Source organism: Lepus europaeus, chromosome 7, assembly GCF_033115175.1.
Source record: "Lepus europaeus isolate LE1 chromosome 7, mLepTim1.pri, whole genome shotgun sequence".
Classification (NCBI taxonomy): Eukaryota; Metazoa; Chordata; class Mammalia; order Lagomorpha; family Leporidae; genus Lepus; species Lepus europaeus.
In genome coordinates this window covers 102,370,311-102,392,172 of record NC_084833.1, presented here as the reverse complement: position 1 = coordinate 102,392,172, position 21,862 = coordinate 102,370,311, and the positions used below count along the sequence as shown (strand labels likewise).

At 42.0% G+C, this 21,862-nt stretch overlaps 1 protein-coding gene across 1 annotated transcript in view; it reads right to left on the bottom strand.

The window, feature by feature from the left end:
* Positions 1 to 21,151, bottom strand: part of HTR3B (5-hydroxytryptamine receptor 3B) — a 33,743-nt gene extending 12,592 nt beyond the window's left edge. The window contains exons 1-2 of the mRNA XM_062198368.1: positions 21,091 to 21,151; positions 16,321 to 16,481 (exon numbers count right to left, since the gene is read on the bottom strand). Of these exons, the coding sequence (XP_062054352.1) occupies positions 16,321 to 16,481; positions 21,091 to 21,145 (216 nt within the window). The 5' untranslated portion in view covers positions 21,146 to 21,151. The remainder of the gene's footprint in view (positions 1 to 16,320; positions 16,482 to 21,090) is intronic.
* Positions 21,152 to 21,862: the final 711 nt, after the last annotated feature.

The window sequence follows — 21,862 nt, the reverse complement described above, 5'->3', positions numbered from 1 at the left end:
TAATTCATTATGACTTTGAATTAAGCAATAACTTCTTAGATAAAACAACAGAAGCACAAGCAACAAAATAAAAAATCAGTGGGATATTATGGGTTGAATAGGATTGTCTCCTCAGAATTCATTCAACATATGTAAACTCCGATGTCTTAATTTTTTTTTAAGATTTATTTATTTATTTGAAATGTGGAGTTATAGAGAGATAGATGGAGAAAGAGAGAGAGAGATTGATTCCATCTTCTGGTTCACTCCCCAAATGGCTGCAATGGACAGAGCCATGCCAATCTGAAGCCAGGAGCCAGGAGCTTCCTCCAGGTCTCCCATGTGAGTGCAGAGGCCACCCATATGGGATGCCAGCACTGCAGGCAGTGGCTTTACCTGCTACGCCACAGCGCCAGCCCCTGTCTTAATATTAATGGCTGATGAATTAAGGGTGGGGAATTGATCTAGTTGTGGTGCCTGAGAAGTGGGTCTAGTGGGATATCTTTGGGTCACTGGGGGCACATCCTTGGGGGATGGTTCTGATAAGAGGGTTGATTATTTGAGTTCAGATTCTTCCTAGCTTCCTGGCTCACCACTTGATTGTTCCTCCATACCCACCATAGTCTGGTGGCACCCAATCTTCAATTACAACCTCCAAACTGTATGCTGAAATAAACCTTTGCTTTTCCAAGAAGTTCCTCTCAGGTATTTTAGTTGAAGTAATGAAAAGCAGACTAATACATGGGATTGCATAAAAATTAAAAACTTTTGAGAGGGTATTTAACCTAGAGGTTAAAATGGCTTTATCATGCTTCAAGGTGCCTGAGTTCAAATCCTGGCCCTGGCTCTGACTCTGTTTTCTCACCAGTGCAGACCCTGGGAGGCAGCAATGATGGCTCAAGTAACTGGGTTCACATCTCTCACATGGGCACCTGGATGGCGTTCCTAGCTGGCTCAGACTAGGCCCAAATCCAGCTGTTATAGTCATTTGGGGATTGAACCAGCAGATGGGAGCTCACTCTCTCACTCTCTCTGCCTCTCAAACAACAATTTAAAGAACAAAACAAAACCAAAAAAAAAAACAAAACAAAAAACAAAAAAACCCACTTTTGTTCTTTAGGGAAGATAATCAGGAAATAAATGGGAGAAAATATTTGCAAAGCATATATTTGATAAGGCTTGTATCCAGAATATATAAAGAATGCTTATAACTCAACCACAAAAGACAAGTATTTCTATTGAGAAAAACACAGGGGACTTGAATAGATATCTCACTGAAGTAGATAAGTATACAAATGACCAATAAGCATATGAAAAGATGCCAGGTATCACTGCTATGGGCCAAATTGTGTCCCCACCACCAAAACGAATAAATAAATAAATAAACTTGTATATTAAAACCCAGTGTGTGCATACTTGGAGATAAGGGTTTTAGGAAGTAAGTAAGGTTAAACGAGGTCATAAACATAGAGTCCTAATCTGATAGGAGTGGTGGCCCTACAGGAGAGGAAGAGAAGGAAATCTCTCTCTCCACAGGGAGGAGGCAACCTTCTGCAAGCCAGGAAGAAGCCCTCACCAGCAGCTGAATCAGCTAGATCCGTGCCCTTGTACTTCCCATCCGCCAGAACTAAGAGGAATAGATCTGTGGGTTAAGCCATCCAGTCCGTAGTATGTGTTATGTTAGCCCAACTGACCAAGGCAATTACTTTTCAGTAGGGAAAGCAAATCAAAGCTACAGCAAGGTACCACCTCACACTCATTAGGATGGCTCATACAAACAACAAAAAAGATGGAAAATAACAAATGTTGGTGAGGATGTGGAGAAATTGTAACCCTTGGGCACTGTTGGTGGGAATGCAAAATGGTGTAGTTGCTGTGGAAAACAGTATAAAAATCAAAAAATAGAACTACCATATGATCCACAAAATTCCACTTCTGAGTATATACCTCGAAAGAAGGAACTTGGACAGATAATTGTACACTCGTGTTTGTATCAGTATATTCACAATAGCCAGGGGGTGGAAGCAACAATCTACCGACAGATTAACAAACAACACATGATAAAGATACAGACTGGAATATTAGCCAGTCTTAGAAAGAAAGGAAGTTCTCACACATGCTGCATGGATGAGCCTTGAGGGCATTATGTTAAGTGAAATAAGCCAGTCACAAAAGGACAAATACTATATGATTCCACTTATCTGAAATACCTATAGTTGTGAAATCCATAGAGGCAGTAGATAGAATGGTGGTTTCCAGAGGCTGGGAGAGGGGGAAGTGAGGAGTTACTTGTTCCATGGGTGCAGAATTTCAGTTCTGCAAGATGAAAGGAGTTCTGGAGAACGGATAGTGGTGATGGTTGCACAATACTGTGAATGTACTTAATGCTACCAAACTGGACATTTAAAATTGGTTAATATGATCAATTTTGTACATGTATATTCTACCACAAGTAAAGATAATAATTTTTAAAATGGGCAAAGGACTTGAATAGATATTTCTCCTAAGGAGGTATACAAATGGCTAATAAGCATAGAAAAGATGCCTAACATCATTAATCACCAGGGAAATGCAAGTCAAAACCATGGTGAGATCTCATTTCATCGTCACTAGGATGGCTAAAATAAAAAAGAAAATAACAAATGTTGGCAAGGATGTGGAGAAAGTAGAGTCCTCACCCATTACTGGTAGAACTATTACAAGGCACAGTTACTTTGGAAAGCAGTCAGCAGTTTCTCAAAAGTAAAACATAGAGTGACCACAGAATCCAGAAATTCTACCCTTAAGTAATAACTAAGAAAATTGAAAACATAAATTCACACCAAAAATCTTGCATAGGAACATACAGAATAGCATTATTTGTGGTAATAAAAGACAGAAACAAGTCAATTGGGGCTGGTGCTGTGGTATAGTGGGTAGGGCCGCTGCCTGCAGTGCCGGCATCCCATGTGGACGCTGGTCTGAGTTCTGGCTACTCCACTTCCAATCCAGCTCTCTGCTATGGCCTGGGAAGGCAGTGGAAGATGGCCCAAGTCCTTGGGCCCTTGCACCAATGTGAGAGACCCAGAAGAGGCTCCTGGCTCCTGGCTTCGGATTGGAGCCAGTTGAGGCCAACTGGGGAGTGAACCAGCAGACAGAAGACCTCTCTCTCTCTCTCTCTCTCTCTCTCTGCCTCTCCTTCTCTCTCTGTGTAACTCTTTCAGATAAATAAATAAAGTCTTAAAAAAATTTTTTTAAAGTCAATTGCCCATCAACTGATGAATGAATAAATAATATATATCCCCATCATAGAATACTATTCAGCAATAAAAAGTAATGAAATACTGATACATGCTACAACATGTATGAACCTTGGAGACATTATAACAAGTGAAAGAAGTCAGTCATAAGAGGTCACTTATGATGTAGTTCCATTTAGATGAAATGTCTAGAACTGGCAAATGTATAGACTCATAAAATAGCTTAGTTTTGGCTAAAGTTGTGTGGGGTGGAGTGTGGGGTGTGACTGCCAGGGCGTACACATATGCAGTTTCTTTTTAAAGTGATGGAAATGTCTTGGGACTCAGTGGTGGAGGTAGTTGCCCAACTCTAGAAATGTCCTAAAAAACCACTGGATTGTGTCTTTTAAAGGGGTACATTATGTGATTAAATTAAAACTTAAAAAAACTATTGTTATTTAAAAATACATAGATTAGGAAAGAAGAGAGAAACCATTTTCAAAGACTTTCTGGGCAAATTATAAATAGGAAAGCTGGTATGGAGCTCTCCCTGAACTCAGGTTTCCCACTGTTTTCTGTACATAACCTATTGTTAAAAACTACGTCCTTAGAAGACAATAGAGAGATCCAAGAGGAAGAAATGAAATGTGTAAAGCATTTCCTCTGCTGATTTAGGCTCAAAGCTAAAGAGCCACTTAGAGGGGCCGGTGCTGTGGCATAGCAGGTAAAGCCGCCACTGTGGTATAGCAAGTAAAGCTGCTGCCTGCAGTGCTGGCATGCCATATGGGCACAGGTTCAAGTCCTGGCTGTTCCACTTCTGATTCAGCTGTCTGCTATGGCCTGGAAAAGTAGTGGAAGATGGCCCAAGTCCTTGGGCTCCTGAATCCAACGTGAGAGATCTGGAAGAAGCTCCTGGCTTCAGATCAACGCAGCTCCGGCCATTGTGGCCATTTGAGGAGTGAACCAGTGGATGCAAGACCTCTCTTTCTCTGCCTCTGCTTGTCTGTAACTCTGCCTTTCAAATAAAATAAATAAATCTTTTTTTTTAAAAGTCACTTATGTAACTTTGGTATTTCTGTAATATTTAGTACAGCACCAAATTTCAGTAAATCATAGTGTTTGGGGAGTTGATGGCATGAAGGCAAATAGCCATTCTGTTTTCCTCCCCAGGACAGGGCATATTAAATTAATTGTCCAGTCGTGTATCCAGCCACATTAAAAATACATATTCTTTGTGTACATGGTCAAGATTACCACTCTGAAGAACTCAGGTTGGGAGGTTAGTGTTGTGGTACAGACAGTTAAGACACTACCTGCAATTTTGGGGTCCCATATCAGAACACTGGTTTGAGTCCTGGCTGCTTCACTTATGATCCAGCTCCCTGTTAATGTGCCTGGGAAAGCAGCAGAAGATGGCCCAAGTGCTTGTACCCCTGCCATCCATGTGGGAGACCCAGGTCAAGCTCCAGACTCCTGGCTTTGGCCTAACCCAGCCAGGCCCACTGCAGCTATTTGGAATGCAGTGTGGTGGACACAAGATCTCTGCCTCTGTCTCTCACTCTCTGTGACTCTGCCTTTCAAAAGTAAATAAATTGGTCTTTTTTTTTAAGAAAAAGAGATTTTATTTATTTGAGAGGCAGAGTTACAGACAGAGAGAAGGAGAGACAGAGAGAAAGGTCTTCATTTGCTGGTTCTCTCCCTAAATGCCCACAACTGCCAGAACTGGGCCGATCCAAAGCCAGGAGCCAGGAGCTTCCTCTGGGTCTCCCATCCAGGTATAGGGGCACAAGCACCTGGGCCATCCTCCACTGCTCTCTCCATTAGCACATTAGCCATTAGCACAGAGCTGGATCGAAACAGTAGTATGTGGGACTCAAACCAGCGCCCATATGGGATGTCAGTACTGCAGGTGGAGGCTTAGCCTACCATGCCACAGTGCTGGCCTCAATTGGTCTTTTTTAAAAAAATTTTTTTTAAAAATTCAGGCTGGGCAGGAGTGGGAGGGCTTCTAGGGTCTGAGGTTGGTGCAGCTAAAAGTGTACAGCACACAGACTAGACAGGCATACACAGGCATTCGCACAGGGTGACAGCATTTGAAAGAGAAACAATACACTTTTTAGATTAAAGTTTCCCTTATCCAATCAATAAAGCAAATTGCTACCAAATAAGCATTTCTCCGGTACCCTGAGAAAGAAGAGGGGATTGTGAACCGCTACAGAGTAACCCACTGCGGTGGCACAACAGAGACTGGGCTGAATGAACTTGTTCTACAGATTTTTATGGACTTTAAATAGATACTTGGGAAAGGAAGCTTTTAAAGTGATGTACAAAGCGAAAAGATTGAATTCACAAGTATTTCCCAAAGGAGTAGCTTGTAGGAGGACCAGAGGGGACTCCCAGCCAAGATTGGCTCAGCGGGGGTCTTGGTAGTTGAAAAAAGACCTCTATTGAGAATTCAGGATTAGGTGACACCACTTCCTTGAAAATTCTACCAGCTGAAAGATCCTGAAATGTATCAAGTCTCATCCACGAAAGCACAAAAAGCTCAGTTCTAGGGTTAGTTATTATCAGGAAGGGTTTCCATAAACAGACTTAAAAAACAACTCCGAAATGCAATTTGTGTTACTGGGAAATAGAGCAGTTAGCTATGCCTTTCTGAAATGAACGTGTACATCTAGGAAATGTCTTCAGCAGGTTCCTCACCACTGCCACACCAAGTTGTGAATGCGTCTCACTGAGTCCCAAGGCTGGGCCCAGGGTCTCCGTTTCAGTGTTTCATTTTCACTGTCTTTTTATCTTATCAACTGCCAAGTCCATGCCATAGGTCCTTTTTTCTCTTCTTGCCCATTGCTTTGTCACACTAAATGTAACAATAATGTTAAGAATTTTTTTCTGACATGTTATGGAGGTGGCTTGGAAGATTTGTCATTCAGCCCTACGGAACACAATGTAAAAAGTAGTTTGAGGCTAAAACTAAAATCTTTTTTCTTTCTTTTTTTTTTTTTTTTTTTTGTCAAAGGAAACAAGTTCCTCAATGCCAGCTGGTGTATATAATTGGTTCTCTGGTGGCATTATTCACAGCATTTCCCTCTGTGTAGCTCGTTCTCTTTCTCTCTTTTTCTTTAGATACCTTCCATCTTGCTTGTTAAAAGCAAAGGATATTTCAGAGAATCGGAATTCATTAGTCTTCCTAACAGAGGGAGTCTATTTAGATCTAAATTGGTGGTTAGCAAATATACAGATAATTCCCCCACATTCTTATTTATCTTTCCCAGTTCCGGAGACTATAGAAACAGATGCCTCAACGTCTGGCTGGGAGGCTCTAGTCAATGGACTGGAATACAAAGGTATCTGGGATTCGGAATTGACGAAACTCAATAGAACCAAATTGAAACTCTTCAGTGTTGAGTAGATTATCTCTATAATCAGATTTCCCTAAGGTACTCATAATACCCAGAAATTCTCAGACAAGACTGTAGTCTTTTATATCAATAAAACAGGAGGCAAAACAGTATAAGCGAGGTTGCAGTGATGAGAGCTGGGCTGAAAGCTCTTCATTCCAAACACAAGTTGCCAGCAGTTCAGCCGCAGGCAGATGCATCCAACAAGTCATCCATTCACATAGGGAGCGTCCTTTGTCAGTGCAGAATCTGCACTTCCAAACTGCCCCTGCCTCTGGAACTAACTTTAGGTTCAGCCTTCCTAGAGGTAACAGAGACATTGCAAAACATACTCAGAGACTCAAAGTCCTAATCGTTTATCAAGACAAGCCTAGGGGCTAGCATTGTGCCATAGCGGGTAAAGCTGCAGCCTGCAACACCAGCATCCCATATGGGCACCAGTTCGAGTCCCGGCTGCTCCAGTCCTGGCTGCTCCAGTTTCAACCAGCTCCCTGCTAATGGCCTGGAAAAAGAAACAGAAGATGGCCGAAGTACTTGGGCCCCTACTACTCATGTGGGAGACCCAGAAGAAGCTCCTGGCTCCTGGATTTGTCCTGGCTCAGTGCTGACCCTTGTGGCCATTTGGGTAGTGAACCAAATGGACCAAAGATCTCTTTCTCTTTCTATGTAACTCTGACATTCAAACAAATAAATGCAATGTTTTTGAAAAAAGACAAGTCTAGAGTTGGTACTTCTATTTTTTAATTCATTCCTTCATTCATTTGACAAGCATTGATCCAGTATCCTCAGAGTAAAATATACAGTGCTATGTATATACTTTTTTTTAAAAAAATATTTATTTATTTATTTGAAAGTCAGAGTTACACAGAGAGAGAAGGAGAGGCAGAAAGGTCTTCCATCCACTGGTTCACTCCCCAATTGGCCACAATGGCCGGAGCTGCATTGATCCAAAGCCAGGAACCAGGAGCTTCCTCTGGGTCTCCCATGCGGGTGCAGGGGCCCAAGGACTTGGGCCATCTTCTGCTGCTTTTCCAGGCCATAGCAGAGAGCTGGATTGGAAGTGTTAGCTGCTGGGACTCAAACTGGCGCCCATATGAGATGCTGGCACTGCAGGCGGCGGCTTTACCCGCTACACCACAGCACCAGTCCCCGTGTATATACTTGAGAGGAATATGAATAGCTTATAATAAATTGGGGTACATGACAGCTTAACAAATAAATATGTACAATAAGAAAAACAGACTTAAGTGGATTTAGAGGAAGGAGACATTATTGTCAGCTTGGGGAGATGAAGCAGACGTCTTTCAGGAGCTGAGATTTGAAGGACTAGGATATTTTACAGATGGGGAACGAAGAGCACGAAACAGAATGAACAGCATGCAGGCAGAAAACCACAAGGGGCGAAAGTTCCTTGTAGCACCGAGTACAGGCAGACGTTACGGTAAGTCAAAAGAGAGGGATGAAACTAGAAGGAGAGAATAGAAGAATTTTCCAGATTTCCAAATGGAAACTAGCCACATCCAATAATACACATCTAACATCGTCTAGTGGCAGATGAGTTTATTCTACAACAGTGGGGGAAAACACATCTTTGAGAAAATAATGGTATTCTTCCCATCAGGAATGTAATTTCACTTTCTTTTACCAGGGTAGGAAGAAGGAGTTAGATTTAAAAATTTTCAATTTGATATACTTGATATACTTTGATTGAAATACCTTACTCCTTTTCTATATTTATCTCCAAATCAGCCTCTAAAGGAACGGCTGAGCAATTCTATTTTGTCTTAATCAATATGAAGTCAGAAAGTAGAAGGAGGAGCAGAGACCCAATTGCTCACTCAAGGCTGATGATACCTCTGCCACTGGCAGAGTGGGAGGGGGTGGGGGTGGTCACATGACATGGCTCATAGCATGTGTCGTTTTTCAAATAATGTTTTTACTCTTGGAAAATGCCTGGTGCAGTACAGTCAGAATAACCTATTGACAACCGCATGGCAAGGAATAATATCTCTTTTAACCAAGTTAAGAAACAGCCCTCGGGGCCAGTGCTGTGGCACAACGGGTTAAAGCTCCAATCTGTAGCACTGGCATCTCATATGGGCACAGGTTCAAGTCCCAGCTGCCCCACTTCTGCTCCAGCTCTCTGCTATGCCCTGGGAAAGCAGTAGAAGACAGCCCAAGTCCTTGGGCCCCAGCACCCACGTGGGAGACCCGGAAGAAGCTCCTGGCTCCAGGCTTCAGATCAGCGCAGCTCTGGCCTTTGCAGTCATTTGGGGAGTGAACCAGCAAATGGAAGACCTCTCTCTCTGCTCGACCTCTTTCTGTACCTCTTTCAAATAAATAAAATAAATCTTTTAAGAAAAAAGATATACTATAAAAAAAAAAAAGAAGAAACAGTCCTCAGAAATTACGTCTGTAAAATTCTAGTTCAATATCCACCTAGAAAAGAGACTTAAGGAGCCAGCACCGTGGCACACTAGGTTAATTCTCCACCTGCAGCGCCAGCATCCCATATGGGCACAGGTTCTAGTCCCAGTTGTTGCTCTTCCAGTCCAGCTCTCTGCTGTGGCCCGGGAAGGCAGTGGAGGATGGCCCAAGTGCTTGGGCCCTGCACCCTCAGGGGAGACCGAGAGGAAGCACCTGGCTCCTGGCTTCGGATCAGCGCAGCTTTGGCCAATATGTCCACTTGGGGAGTGAACCAACGGAGGGAAGACCTTTCTGTCTCTCTCTCACTCTTTCTGTAACTCTACCTGTCAAATAAATAAATAAAATTAAAAAAAAAGAGAGAGACTTAGAGTTTTCTACTGGAGCTATGTAAGACTAGAATTTTGTTTGAGGGTGGTGAAGATATTCACACTAGCATGAACAAAGAACAAAGCTGGCGAAAATGCATTTTGATGTTAAGGGGGGTATGTGGGAATACAAATTGAATATTTCTGTTAAACAACTAAATAGGGACATCTCTATGTTGAAAGAAAATAACACTAAAGCAACTCAAATGAGGGAAAAAATATTAAACCCAAACTCTAAGTTTCTATTTTATTTTTCATCAATTTCACTGCCTAATTCTCAGTAAAAAAAAAAAAATCAGAAGTTCCATTATTCACTGCATAGTTCTTTTTTTTTTTTTTGACAGGCAGAGTGGACAGTGAGAGAGAGAGACAGAGAGAAAGGTCTTCCTTTGCCGTTGGTTCACCCTCTAATGGCTGCCGCGGTAGCGCGCTGCGGCCGGCGCACCGCACTGTTCCGATGGCAGGAGCCAGGTGCTTCTCCTGGTCTCCCATGGGGTGCAGAGCCCAAACACTTGGGCCATCCTCCACTGCACTCCCTGGCCACAGCAGAGAGCTGGCCTGGAAGAGGGGCAACCGGGACAGGATCGGTGCCCCGACCGGGACTAGAACCCGGTGTGCCGGCACCGCAAGGCGGAGGATTAGCCTGTTGAGCCACGGCGCCGGCCCACTGCATAGTTCTAAGATATTAACAGTGAAAACCACATCATTTAGGGCGCCGCAGCTCACTAGGCTAATCCTCTGCCTGCGGTGCCGGCACACTGGGTTCTAATCCCTGTTGGGGCGTCAGATTCTGTCCCAGTTGCTCCTCTTCCAGTCCAGCTCTCTGCTGGGGCCCAGGAGTGCAATGGAGGATGGCCAGGTCCTTGGGCCCTGCACCCGCATGGGAGACCAGGAGGAAGCACCTGGCTCCTGGCTTCGGATTGGCACAGTGCGCCAGCCGCAACGCGCTGGCCGTAGCAGCCACTTGGGGGGTGAACCAACGGAAAAAGGAAGACCCTTCTCTGTCTCTCTCTCTCTCTCTCTCACTGTCTAACTCTACCTGTCAAAAAAAAAAAACAACCCACATCATTTAAATATATTTAAGAGGAATCATTAAGCTATTTAAACAAAGTAAATTAAAATAATAAACCTATATTGTGGGACATATTGTTTATGAAATGTTAAACTGAAGATTAAAAGGAGCATAAAGAATGCAGGGCAGGTAGATGCAATCTTACTATGTAATTATGTATATTTTATGTGAATTGTCATAGTGTTATTTATCATAAGTTGATGATATGAAAATTTCTTAAGCAAGTTCCAAAAAACAATACAATAGCTAAAAATCCAATAGAGGAACTAAAATCAAATATTTTAAATATTCTATTATTTTAAGCAATTTTTTGACAAGCAGAGTGGACAGTGAGAGAGAGAGACAAAGGTCTTCCTTTTCCATTGGTTCACCCCCCAATGGCCGCTGCAGCCGGCATACCGCACTGATCCAAAGCCCAGGAGCCAGGTGCTTCTCCTGGTCTCCCATGCAGGTGCAGGGCCCAAGGACCTGGGCCATCCTCCACTGCCTTCCTGGGCCATAGCAGAGAGCTGGACTGGAAGAGGAGCAACCGGGACAGAATCCGGTGCCCCTACTGGGACTAGAACCCGGTGTGCCGGCACCACAGGCAGAGGATTAGCCTATTGAGCCGTGGCACCAGCCTTGAGCATTTATTTAAAATTTAATTACCTAAAATAAGGCAGGCTATAAGGAACAGAAGAGAAAACAGCTAAAAAAAATACCAAGACTGTTTTGGCAACTTTGATAAAGCACTTCAATGAAAATGTCAAATTTGTTAAAAAACAAAACAAAACATGGAATACTACTAGGTAATAAAAATGAGTAAACAGAAAATGTTGGCATGCAAACACAGATGAACCTTCAGGGAATTATTTTAAATTAAAGAAGCCAATCTTAAAGGTTATATATGTTATGATTCTATGTATATAATATTCTTGAAATAACATAAAGATCCTGAAGAGCTTGGTGGTTAGCAAGACTTAGGGATTCCCAGAGGCAAGAACATGTCTGTGTAATGGATTAGCACCAGGAAACCCTGTGTTGATGAGGCAGCTGTGTAGCTTGACTGTGGTGGTGGCTACACAAAGCTGCACATGTGATAAAACGGCACAGAACCACACACACACACACACACACACAGTGTAAACTGGAGAAATCTAAATAAGCTTGGTGGGTTGCATCAATGTCACTTTCCTAGTATTGACATTGTACTATTTTTGTGCGAGGTATGAACACTGAGGGAGGCTGGATGAAGGGAGCAAGCGATGGACCTCCCAGCATAATTCTTTGCAATTTCCTATACATTTATAATTATTTCAAAATTAAAACTGGGAAAAAAAACCCTAACTACATGCTGTCTACAAGAAATGACTTTGAATGCAAATGGCACTAATAAATTGAAAATAAAAGGGGCATTGTGGCACAGAATGTTAAGCCGTTGCCTGTGACTTCTCAGCATCCCAGTGGTTTGAGTCCCAGCTGCTCCACTTCCCATCGAGTTCCCTGCTAATGTACCTAGGAAAGCAGCAGATGGCCCAAGTACTTGGGCCCCTCCCTCCCATGTGGGAAACCAGGATGGAGTTCCAGGCTCCTAGCTTTAGCCTGTCCCAGCCTGGACTGTTGAAGACATTTAGGGAGTGAACCAGCAGATGGAGGATGTCTTCTCTCTCTCTCTCTCTCTCTCTCTTTCTCTCTTTCTGTCTTTCTCTTTCTCTCCCTCTTTGTAACTCTGCCTTTTAAATAAATAAATTGTTTAAAAAAAAAAAGGTTTGGCAAAGGTATATCTTGAAAAAGGAAGGCATAAGAAGGACTTTAAGAAATGGAATATCAGAGGGCTTCAAAAAATTCTCAGAAACTTGCCTTGCTTTTTTTTTTTTTTTTTGATAGGCAGAGTGGACAATGAGAGAGAGAGACAGAAAGGTCTTCCTTTACCGTTGGTTCACCCTCCAATGGCTGCCATGGCCGACGCACCGCACTGATCCGATGGCAGGAGCCAGGTGCTTCTCCTGGTCTCCCATGCGGGTGCAGGGCCCAAGCACTTGGGCCATCCTTCACTGCACCTCCGGGCCACAGCAGAGAGCTGGACTGGAAGAGGAGCAACTGGGACAGAATCCGGTGCCTCGACTGGGACTAGAACCCGGGGTGCTGGCGCCACAGGTGGAGGATTAGCCTAGTGAGCCGCTGTGCCAGCCCATTGCTTCGCTTTTTAATTAAATTTTTCCATAAACTTAAAAAATTTTTTTTGAAAATGTTATTTATTTGAGAGGTGGAGTTACAGACAGTGAGAGGTAGAGACAGAGAGAAAGGTCTTTCGTCCGTTGGTTCACTCCCCAAATGGCTGCAACGGCTGGAGCTGGGCCAATCTGAAGCCAGAAGCCAGGAGCTTCCTCTGGATCTCCCACCCAGGTGCACGGGCTCAAACACTTGGGCCATCTTCTACTGCTTTCCCAGGCCACAGCAGAGAGCTAGATTTTTCCATAAACTTTTAAAAGACTCCCTATACTATCAGAGATGAAGAGGGGCATTTCATAATGATGAAAGGAGAGGCTCGTCAAGAAGATATAAAATCTTGAAAGTGTCATAACAGAGCTTCAAAACTCATGAAGCAAAAATTGACATAACCAAAGAAATAACAACGATAATTTAGGATTTCATAGAGAGGGGCAACATCTTTATGAAATTAATGGAATAACTGGACAAAAGTTGGAATACAATGTAGAATACTTTAGCAATGCTGTCAAACATTTATTGAATTGATTTCTATATACCCTTCTAATCAACATCATATTGGGGTCCTAGCTAGTGCAATAAGACAGTAAAAGAAGCAAAGGTATAAAGATTGGAAGAAAAAAAATGAAGTGGTCTTTTCTCATGAGCAACATTATTTTTTGCATAGAAAATCTGAAAGAATCTACTCAAAAAAGCCTCTAAAACTAAAAAGAGGTATCAGTGTCACAGAATACAAAGACAACATATGTGAATCAATTGTATTTTTGTAGACTAGCAACAAACAACTAGATTAAAATTTAATATACCGTTTACTTAGGAATAAATTTAACAAGACATGGGTAAAACAAAAAAAGTATAAAACATTAATAAGAGAAATTAACTAAATATGTAGAAAGACAGATGACAGTCATGGATGGGACAACTCAATATACTTAATATGTCATTTCTCCTCTAATGGATATATAGATTCAGTGCAATACCAATTGAAATTCTGGAAGGATTTGTGTGTGTGTGTGTGTGTGTGTAGAAATTGATGAGTTTATTCTAACTCATTTATATGGAAATGCAAAAGACTGGAAAAGTCAAAACAATTTTGAAAAAGGAGATTGGGAGACTCCCATGATCTGATTTCTTGGTCTTGGTTTCAGCTTGGCCCAGCCCTGACAGTGGTGGACATCTGGAGAATGAACCAGAGTTCAGAAAATCTCTCTGTGTCTGTTTGTCTGTCTGTCTCTCTCTCTCTCTGCTTTTTTAAATAAATGAAAATAAATATATTTTTAAAATATATCAAGTGGAGGGGAGGTGGCGCTGTGGCATAGTGGGTAAAGCTGCTGCTTGCAGTGCCAGCATCCCGTATAGGTGCTGGTTCAAGTCCAAGCTGCTCCACTCCTGATCCAGTTCTCTGCTGTGACCTGGGAAACCAGTAGAGGATGGCCCAAGTCCTTGAGCCCCTGGACCCATGTGGGAGACCCAGAGGAGTTGCAGCTCTAGCTGTTGCAGCCAGTTGGGGAGTGAACCAGAAGATGGAAGACCTCTCTCTCTCTCTCTCTGCTTCTCCTTTCTTTCTGTGTAACTCTTTCAAATAAAATAAATAAATCTTATTTCATATATATATGAAATATATACATAAATATATATATGTATATATATATATATATATATCAAGTGGACAACGCTGTTGCATAGCAGGTTAAGCCACTACTTGAGATACCTGCAAACCATATCAGAATGCCTAGGAGTGAGTTCTACCTCTGTTTCTGAGCCAGCTTCCTGTTAATGTTCCTGGAGGCAGGAGATGATGCTTCAAATACTTGGTTTTCTGCCACTCCTGTGGCAGACCTGGAAGGAGTCGCCAGCTCCTGGCTTCAGCCTGGCCCAGTCCTGCCTATTCTGAGCATTTGAAGAAGTGAGCCAGATGATGGAAGCTCTCCCTATGCCCCCCTTACTCACTCTGTCCCTCCTTCTCTATTACCCTGCCTTTCAAATAAATAAATAAAATATTTTAAAAACCAAATGTGGTTTGTCTCAGGTATGCAGAAGCATTTGTTTGTTTGTTTTTTTATTATTATTATTATTTTTATTTTTTGACAGGCAGAGTGGACAGTGAGAGAGAGACAGAGAGAAAGGTCTTCCTTTGCCGTTGGTTCACCCTCCAATGGCCGCCGCAGCTGGCGAGCTGCGGCCAGCGCACCGTGCTGATCTGATGGCAGGAGCCAGGTGCTTCTCCTGGTCTCCCATGGGGTGCAGGGCCCAAGCACTTGGGCCATCCTCCACTGCCTTCCCTGGCCACAGCAGAGGGCTGGCCTGGAAGAGGGGCGACCGGGACAGGACCGGTGCCCCGCCAGGACTAGAACCCGGTGTGCCGGCACTGCAAGGCGGAGGATTAGCCTATTGAGCTGCGGCACCGGCACTGCAGAAGCATTTTAACATTTGAAAAATCAATCAATATAGTTACTGAATAAATTGAATAAAAATGACATATAGATGTAGAAAAAACATTTGATCTAGTCCAATATGCACTCATACTCTTAAAAAAAAACTTCAGCATATAAGGAAAAGGAAGGAAATTCCTCAACCTAATAAGGAAAATCTATGAAAAATCTGTAACTAATATTGAACTTACTCATGAAAGATTTTTCTTAAGGATAGAACCAAGCAAGGTTGTCTGTTCTTACCCTTTCTGTGCAAAATTGTAATAGTTTAGGCAATGCAATAAGACAAGAAAAGTAATAGAGAGCACACAGATCACAAAGGAAGAAGTAAAAATATATATACATACTTGTATATATAGAAATTTTTTTATTAAGATTTGTTTGTTTATTTGAAAGTCAGGACAACACAGAGAAAGAAGGAGAGGCAGAGAGGCAGAGAGAAAGAGAGATAAAGGTCTTCCATCTACTGGTTTACTCCCCAATTGACGGCAACAACTGGAGCTGCGCCAGTCTGAAGCCAGGAGCTTCTTCCAGGTCTCCCAAGAATGTGCAGGGGCCCATGTGGGATGCCGGCACTGCAGGCAGCAGCTTTACCTGCTACTCCACAGTGCCAGCCCCATAGAAAAATATTATTAAAAAACTACTATAATTGAAAAGCAAATTTGGCAAGGTCACAGGATACAAAGGCAGCATACAAAACCAATATTTCTATATACTAAAAGCAAATCACTAGAAAATAGAGAACTTTAAATAGTATTTATCATGGCATAAAATGCTTCAGGATAAACTTAATGATAAATATATAAAACCTCCACACAGAAAACCAGAAAATACAGCTGTAACCTAAATGTATTAAGAGGTATGTCATGTTCAAGAATTGTAAAACAATTTTGTTAAGGTGGCAATTCTCTCCTTTGATCTGTAGATTCCACACTATTCCACGTGGCGGCGTTACCTTCTACGCCATAGCATCAGCCCTGACAACAATTCTTTAAAACCTCTTAATTCCACAAAATTCATTTTCTGACTATTTGCCCCTTACGATGTCAGTTGGGAGGCTGGAAAGCATGATTTGCATAATAACTACTAATGGCTAAAATGAATAGAGAACAACTCTCCTACAAGTTCAAAAATATAACCTCTCTCATGCTCCTTCATGAACTGCAAGTAGTTTTAAAGGAGGCTACCAAGAATAAGAAAGGGCAAGATGGTCCTTACCACATCCAATATGGCATGGACAAACAGGTCCAGATAGATGGTGGTGGCCTTGGTCCAGTCGTGAACTGGCCTCACTTCCTTGTGATATTTCTCTAAGAGCTGCTTGGTGAGATGATACAGAGTAGAATTCCTGGGATGAGGAGTGTCTATGGCAAGAATTCCTGGAAAAGAAAACTATCACTGTGGAGGCAAAAATAAGAGGCACCGGGCACCTTTAGGGGACTTTAGAATGTTCAGGACTTGGTGGTTCTTGAGTAGAATATAGATTTCTGCTCACCCCAGTCTGCATAAATTCAGTAACTAGTAGGATCTTTGCCAGAGACTTTTTTAAAGAAAATTTATTTATTTATTTGTCTGAAAAGTAGAGTGACAGAGTAAGAAGGAGAGAAAGAGGGAGAGGAAGCAGAAGAGAGGGGTGGGAGAGCGAGAGAAAGAGAGAGAGAGAGAATTTTTCATCTACTGGCTTACTTGCCAAATGCCCACAGTAGCTGGAGTTGGACCAGGCCAAAGCCAGGAGCTCAGAACTCCATCCAGGTCTCCCACATGGGTGGCAGGAATCCAAGTACTTGGACCATCGTCTGTTGACTTCCGGGCACATTAGCAAGAAGCTAGATTGGAAATGAAGAGTAGCAGGGAGCTGAGCCAGCCCTCTGATACGGAATGCAGGCAATCCAAGTGGCAGCTTAACCCGCTATGCCACAACACCTGCCCCTGCCAGACACTTACTTAAAGTAAGCTGATGGCCTAAGTGCCCAATAAAGAAACCTCATTATAAAGATAAATCAAGCCCAAGGATGCAAATGGCACCCACAATTCCATTTGATAGCAAGAATGCATCTTGGACACAAAATCCTTTCTTTATTCCTGTATCACCCCCTCCTGGTATAGAAAAGAAACTCACCTATACATTTAGCCAGAACTAAACCCTCACCTTGGTTTTTTAGTTCTGATTTTCCATTTGTAATTCAACAATTAAATAGACAATCCAAACAAACAGAAACCTGTGAACCCAAAGAACAGTAAAGATACCTATATAATGGTATTAATGAGATTCCAATTCATACTTCTCTCCTCGAAAATCTCTTTTCTCACTCCTTCCGTCTTTAAATAAAACGCACTTGTCAGAAAATGAGATCTTGGTTTTGGGCCAATTCACTCTGGTTCTAAGGAACAACCATTTCCTCTGACCCAAGAATCTTGATTTATAGGGGAACAGTGATTGGCGCTGAGGGACGTGAGGCCAGGGAAAGGAAGCAAGAGAAATGAGCACCCACAATTGGAAGTGACAAATTTGTGAGGGCTTTCTCCGAATTGCAAAAAGATATTTTGTTCACACGCTTCGCCATCCCTTAGGGGATTCAAAGCTGCACTAAGTCATTGGACTGAAGCAAATTCCACACCTCCTGACATGGTGCGTGAGTGAAATCTCTCTGCAGTGTCCTGTGTGTGAAATCGCCTGGGCTCTCAGTGATTTTGATGGGTTTTTTGATGAGCTGCTGAAAGTGTGAGGGATCCAGAAGGAAACTGTAAATGAGATCGCTTCTCCCTGTGTGACAATCCTGTTTATGCCCATTTCTTTATGAATGATGTCGTGTCACTGGCTGCCACAGGCAGCAATTTCTATGATTTATCAATGTCAGTGTGACCAAAATGCTAACAACAACGCTGGACGTGCAATTCCAGACTCATCGTGAGCTGTGGAATATGCACTTTCATTACCATTGGAACTGGGCACCTCGAGAGGATTTTAACTCCCTAAATACTCACCCAAGGAGATGCCTACCACGGTGTCTGCTATTCAAGTGTTTAGGACTAAGATAGATGGCTTGCACTGGGCGTAATTTTTAGGGTTTTTGTGAAGCATCATCGTCAAAAAGTGTGCTGCAAATCTCTACCTGAGGACTCGCTGGCATACCCAGGGACGGAAGCCAGAAGCACAAAGCACAGCTGGCCCAGTGCTCTTCCTGCAAACTTTGCTGTGGGGAGCTTCACTTTCAACTTGCTCAGGAGCCCCCAAGTCTAGTGTCAGTTGGGAAAATGCTGAAATGTGTGTGTTTCAGTACAGGAAAGTGCCCGAGACAGAGGATACATAGGTCTCAGATAGGAGTGTGTATCTCTACACCCTCTGTCAGAAAGACAAATTCCCCTCCAATATTTTCTAGGAAACAGTCCCTAAGTCCCCTGAGGATAAAAACATGTTTTCTAGAAAGTTCCAAAGTCTTCAGGTTAAAAAGACAGAGAAAGTTCTGGAAGCTGGGACTAGGGACCAAAGAGAAACGAGCAATGAAAAGAGAAAAATAATAAGCAACTGCAAGTGTGCTTAAATAAACAAAAAGGGGAAAGAGAGCTCTTTGTTTAAGACGGGAAGAAATAATACATTACATTTCTACTATGAATACAAATTGGCCTGAGGAGAGAGATCAATTATAGGAGAGAGATTAAGGATTTAAGTGACCATTAATTAACAGTAAATTATGCCCCTTGAAAGCTAATGTGACATTCACACAAGCACTAAATGACTCACAGTTCACTGATGTTTCAACAGACACTGATGGAAGCTATCAACAGACCCAGAAGAGATTCCTGGCCAACACGGCTTCCTTGAATGCTAATAATCAGCTTCAAATAATTCACTTGTAAGATTTCTGGGCAATAGAATGTGTTAGGGACAGAGCTATGAAGCGCTTGTAGGTGAAGAGAGATAATAAAGCAGAAGATAAGAGTACAATAGAATTATTCCTTTGTTTTCCCTGTTTGAATGAGTTGCTCTTTCACATACACCTATCTTAAAGTATTTGGGGCACTTTGATGAAAAGAGCTGTTCCTTCTTTAGTTATTCTGTATCTTGAGGATGATAAAGTCATAACAATATATGAGAGGCTCCCCGGAAACAGAGTGTTAGCTGTGTGGTACTAGTATATCTCTAGTACTAACTGAATATTTACTGCATGTCAGGCATCAGGTAATAACCCTTTATTTGAATGATCCTATTTAATGCCCACAAAAACCTTATGAGCTAGGTGCTGCACAGCCTTATGGGACATGCACTGTTACTGCAGCTAAGGATGATAGGTTCAGTGAAGTGAGCCCTATTTGGTGTTAAACAGCTTGCAGGTAAAGGGGCTGGAATTGAAACACAGCTGGTCTGGATTCAAAGCCCCACCCAGCTGTCCCCAAGAATATTGGAAACAGCAGTGAGCAACCACTCAAAAGGAAAACTGATGTGCTACATGGTATACGTTATTCCGCAGCAACAGCCAGTTTTCTTTTCTCTCTCTGTGAGTGTTAATAGAAAGGCTAACAATAACTTAAGTTACACCCTACAGTTTCGCAATGCTATCTTACTCGATCTTAATGAATATCCAAAATAAAATTAACTTACAGGGACACTGAGTGTTTAAGAGATCATTTGACTTGCCCAGGGTCACAGGGTTGGTGAATATAAAGCAAAAGCTAGAACATTCTCTTCTTCCAGGCCTCCTATCCTAGCACACTGCCTCCAGGGAGCAGTCATGACTGGCTCAGTGCTCTTATAGTTACACAAGCACCTTGATATTTACCCAGCAAAATTCCAAAGGGTAGACATTCAGCAGCAAATTTCCTAAGATTTGTAGTAAAAGTGATGCTTATTAGACATTATTAAAAACATCTTTCTGCTACATTTAGAACAAAAACCAAGCATAATATAAAACATTAGAAAGACATTAAAATTTCTTCTTACCTTCACTTTTCTATTTCATTTTACATTAATGTTCATAATTATTTTATTCTAAGAAATCCATTTGGTATTTAGTAAAATTTCCTGGTTTTAATTTTATAATTAAGATGGCTTTTATCCTTTAAATTCAACATCCAGGATTTTTATACCTTAATGATAATTGGCTATTTTTCTTCTGTATCCAATAAAAAAAAATTGTTTCCAGCTTCTTGGCCACCAAATTCCTTACTCACTTCTATAATTGACTCATTCCATTTTCAGGGCACTAGGAGAACCACAGAAAGTGGAATGTTGGAAAATTCCAGAATATATTCTTGATTTTTGTGTATTTTAAAAGACTCAATTGTATCCTGAAGAAAATGGTTCAGTTCAATAGAACTGATACTGGCACAATGGGAGAACAATTCTAGAAATTATAAAAAAAATTCATTTCTAAAGTATTTTTAAGAGAAGCTATAAATTCAAACCTTGCAAGTTGATGAGATATACTCATAATTTTATGAGATATACCTGTCTTTAGAATATACCCATCCTCTATATACACAGATATTATGAGGATGGATGTAAAGCTTCTGATAACAAAATGATTCACAAGCATATGTCACCAAGATAAATCTAAGGGATTCTTTCTCTGGGCTGCTAACAGCTTATAATGAAGCCAAGACTATCTGGGGATAATAAAAACACATTACCCATACATAAAAGCAAATCTGAAACAGAATGCCCCCAAGCCTCAATGTAAATAGTTGTGGAGAGCTTGATTTCTGAGAGGCAGAGATTCATCAACCAACCAATAACATTTCAGAGCATATTTTCAGCTATGTAAACGAAGTCCCACCGTGAGGGCTTATGTGGGTGTAATGGTAATTGTAGGAACAAAGTCAGAAACAAATCAGTGATTGTCATGTAACTTTATAGGACTGGCATTTTACAGACGACAAATAAAAACAAACACACACGAAGAGTTATGTAGCACCAGGTATAGATATTGTTGTTAGCTTCTAAGTGTTAATGCTCACCCAGTGCCTAAGACACTCACGAGCAAGACTCACCTGAGGCAGCCACCAGGACGCAGGACCACAGAGCAGCCATCTCTACCGCCCACATCCCCAGGAATGTCCCCACAGGGGAGAAATGCAAACTCACTGCCGGAATGAGTGCTGCTCAGTTCTTCCGTCCTGGTTCCTCTCCACTCCGCCCTCCTCTTTTGCCAAGTCCTTCCTAGGGCTATTTTGTAAACAGTAAGACCAAAGGCAGTATCAGCACTACAGGAATGTTTTGGAAATGATGCCGTCATGAAACTGCTTAACTTCCCCACTTGGTTCTGTCCCAGGATCAACTATGGCCAACGGTTCCATCTCCCTGGCGGGAGACAGCTAAGTGAATAATGTAATCTAAGAGGAGCCCCTAAGGAGAGGAATTTCCACCCTAATATGATTTCCTTTACAGCCTTTACCTAAGGCAGTGCTCTCGCTGACATTCAGGATGCTAATTTCATTAATAATTGAGATCCAAATAGCTGTTCTAAATCAGACTTATGCGGTAACATCTTCAGCATTTGACAATGGTTATTGGACTCTTGAATTACACAAAGCTAATGGAAACCTGGTATTGTCCAACAAAGAACAAGTGCAAACACTACAATGGGAAAAGTGGCTTTTGTTTCTCCTAAGCTCCTTTAATTAAAAGAAACATTGATTCTTGATGAACAGGAGTATTTCTGAAGTTTTCACTGGCCACAAATCAGAAAGTAACTACTTAAGAGGGCATGCTTCTAGGCTTATTGAAGATGATAACTACTGAGGTCGGCATTGGGGCACAGCA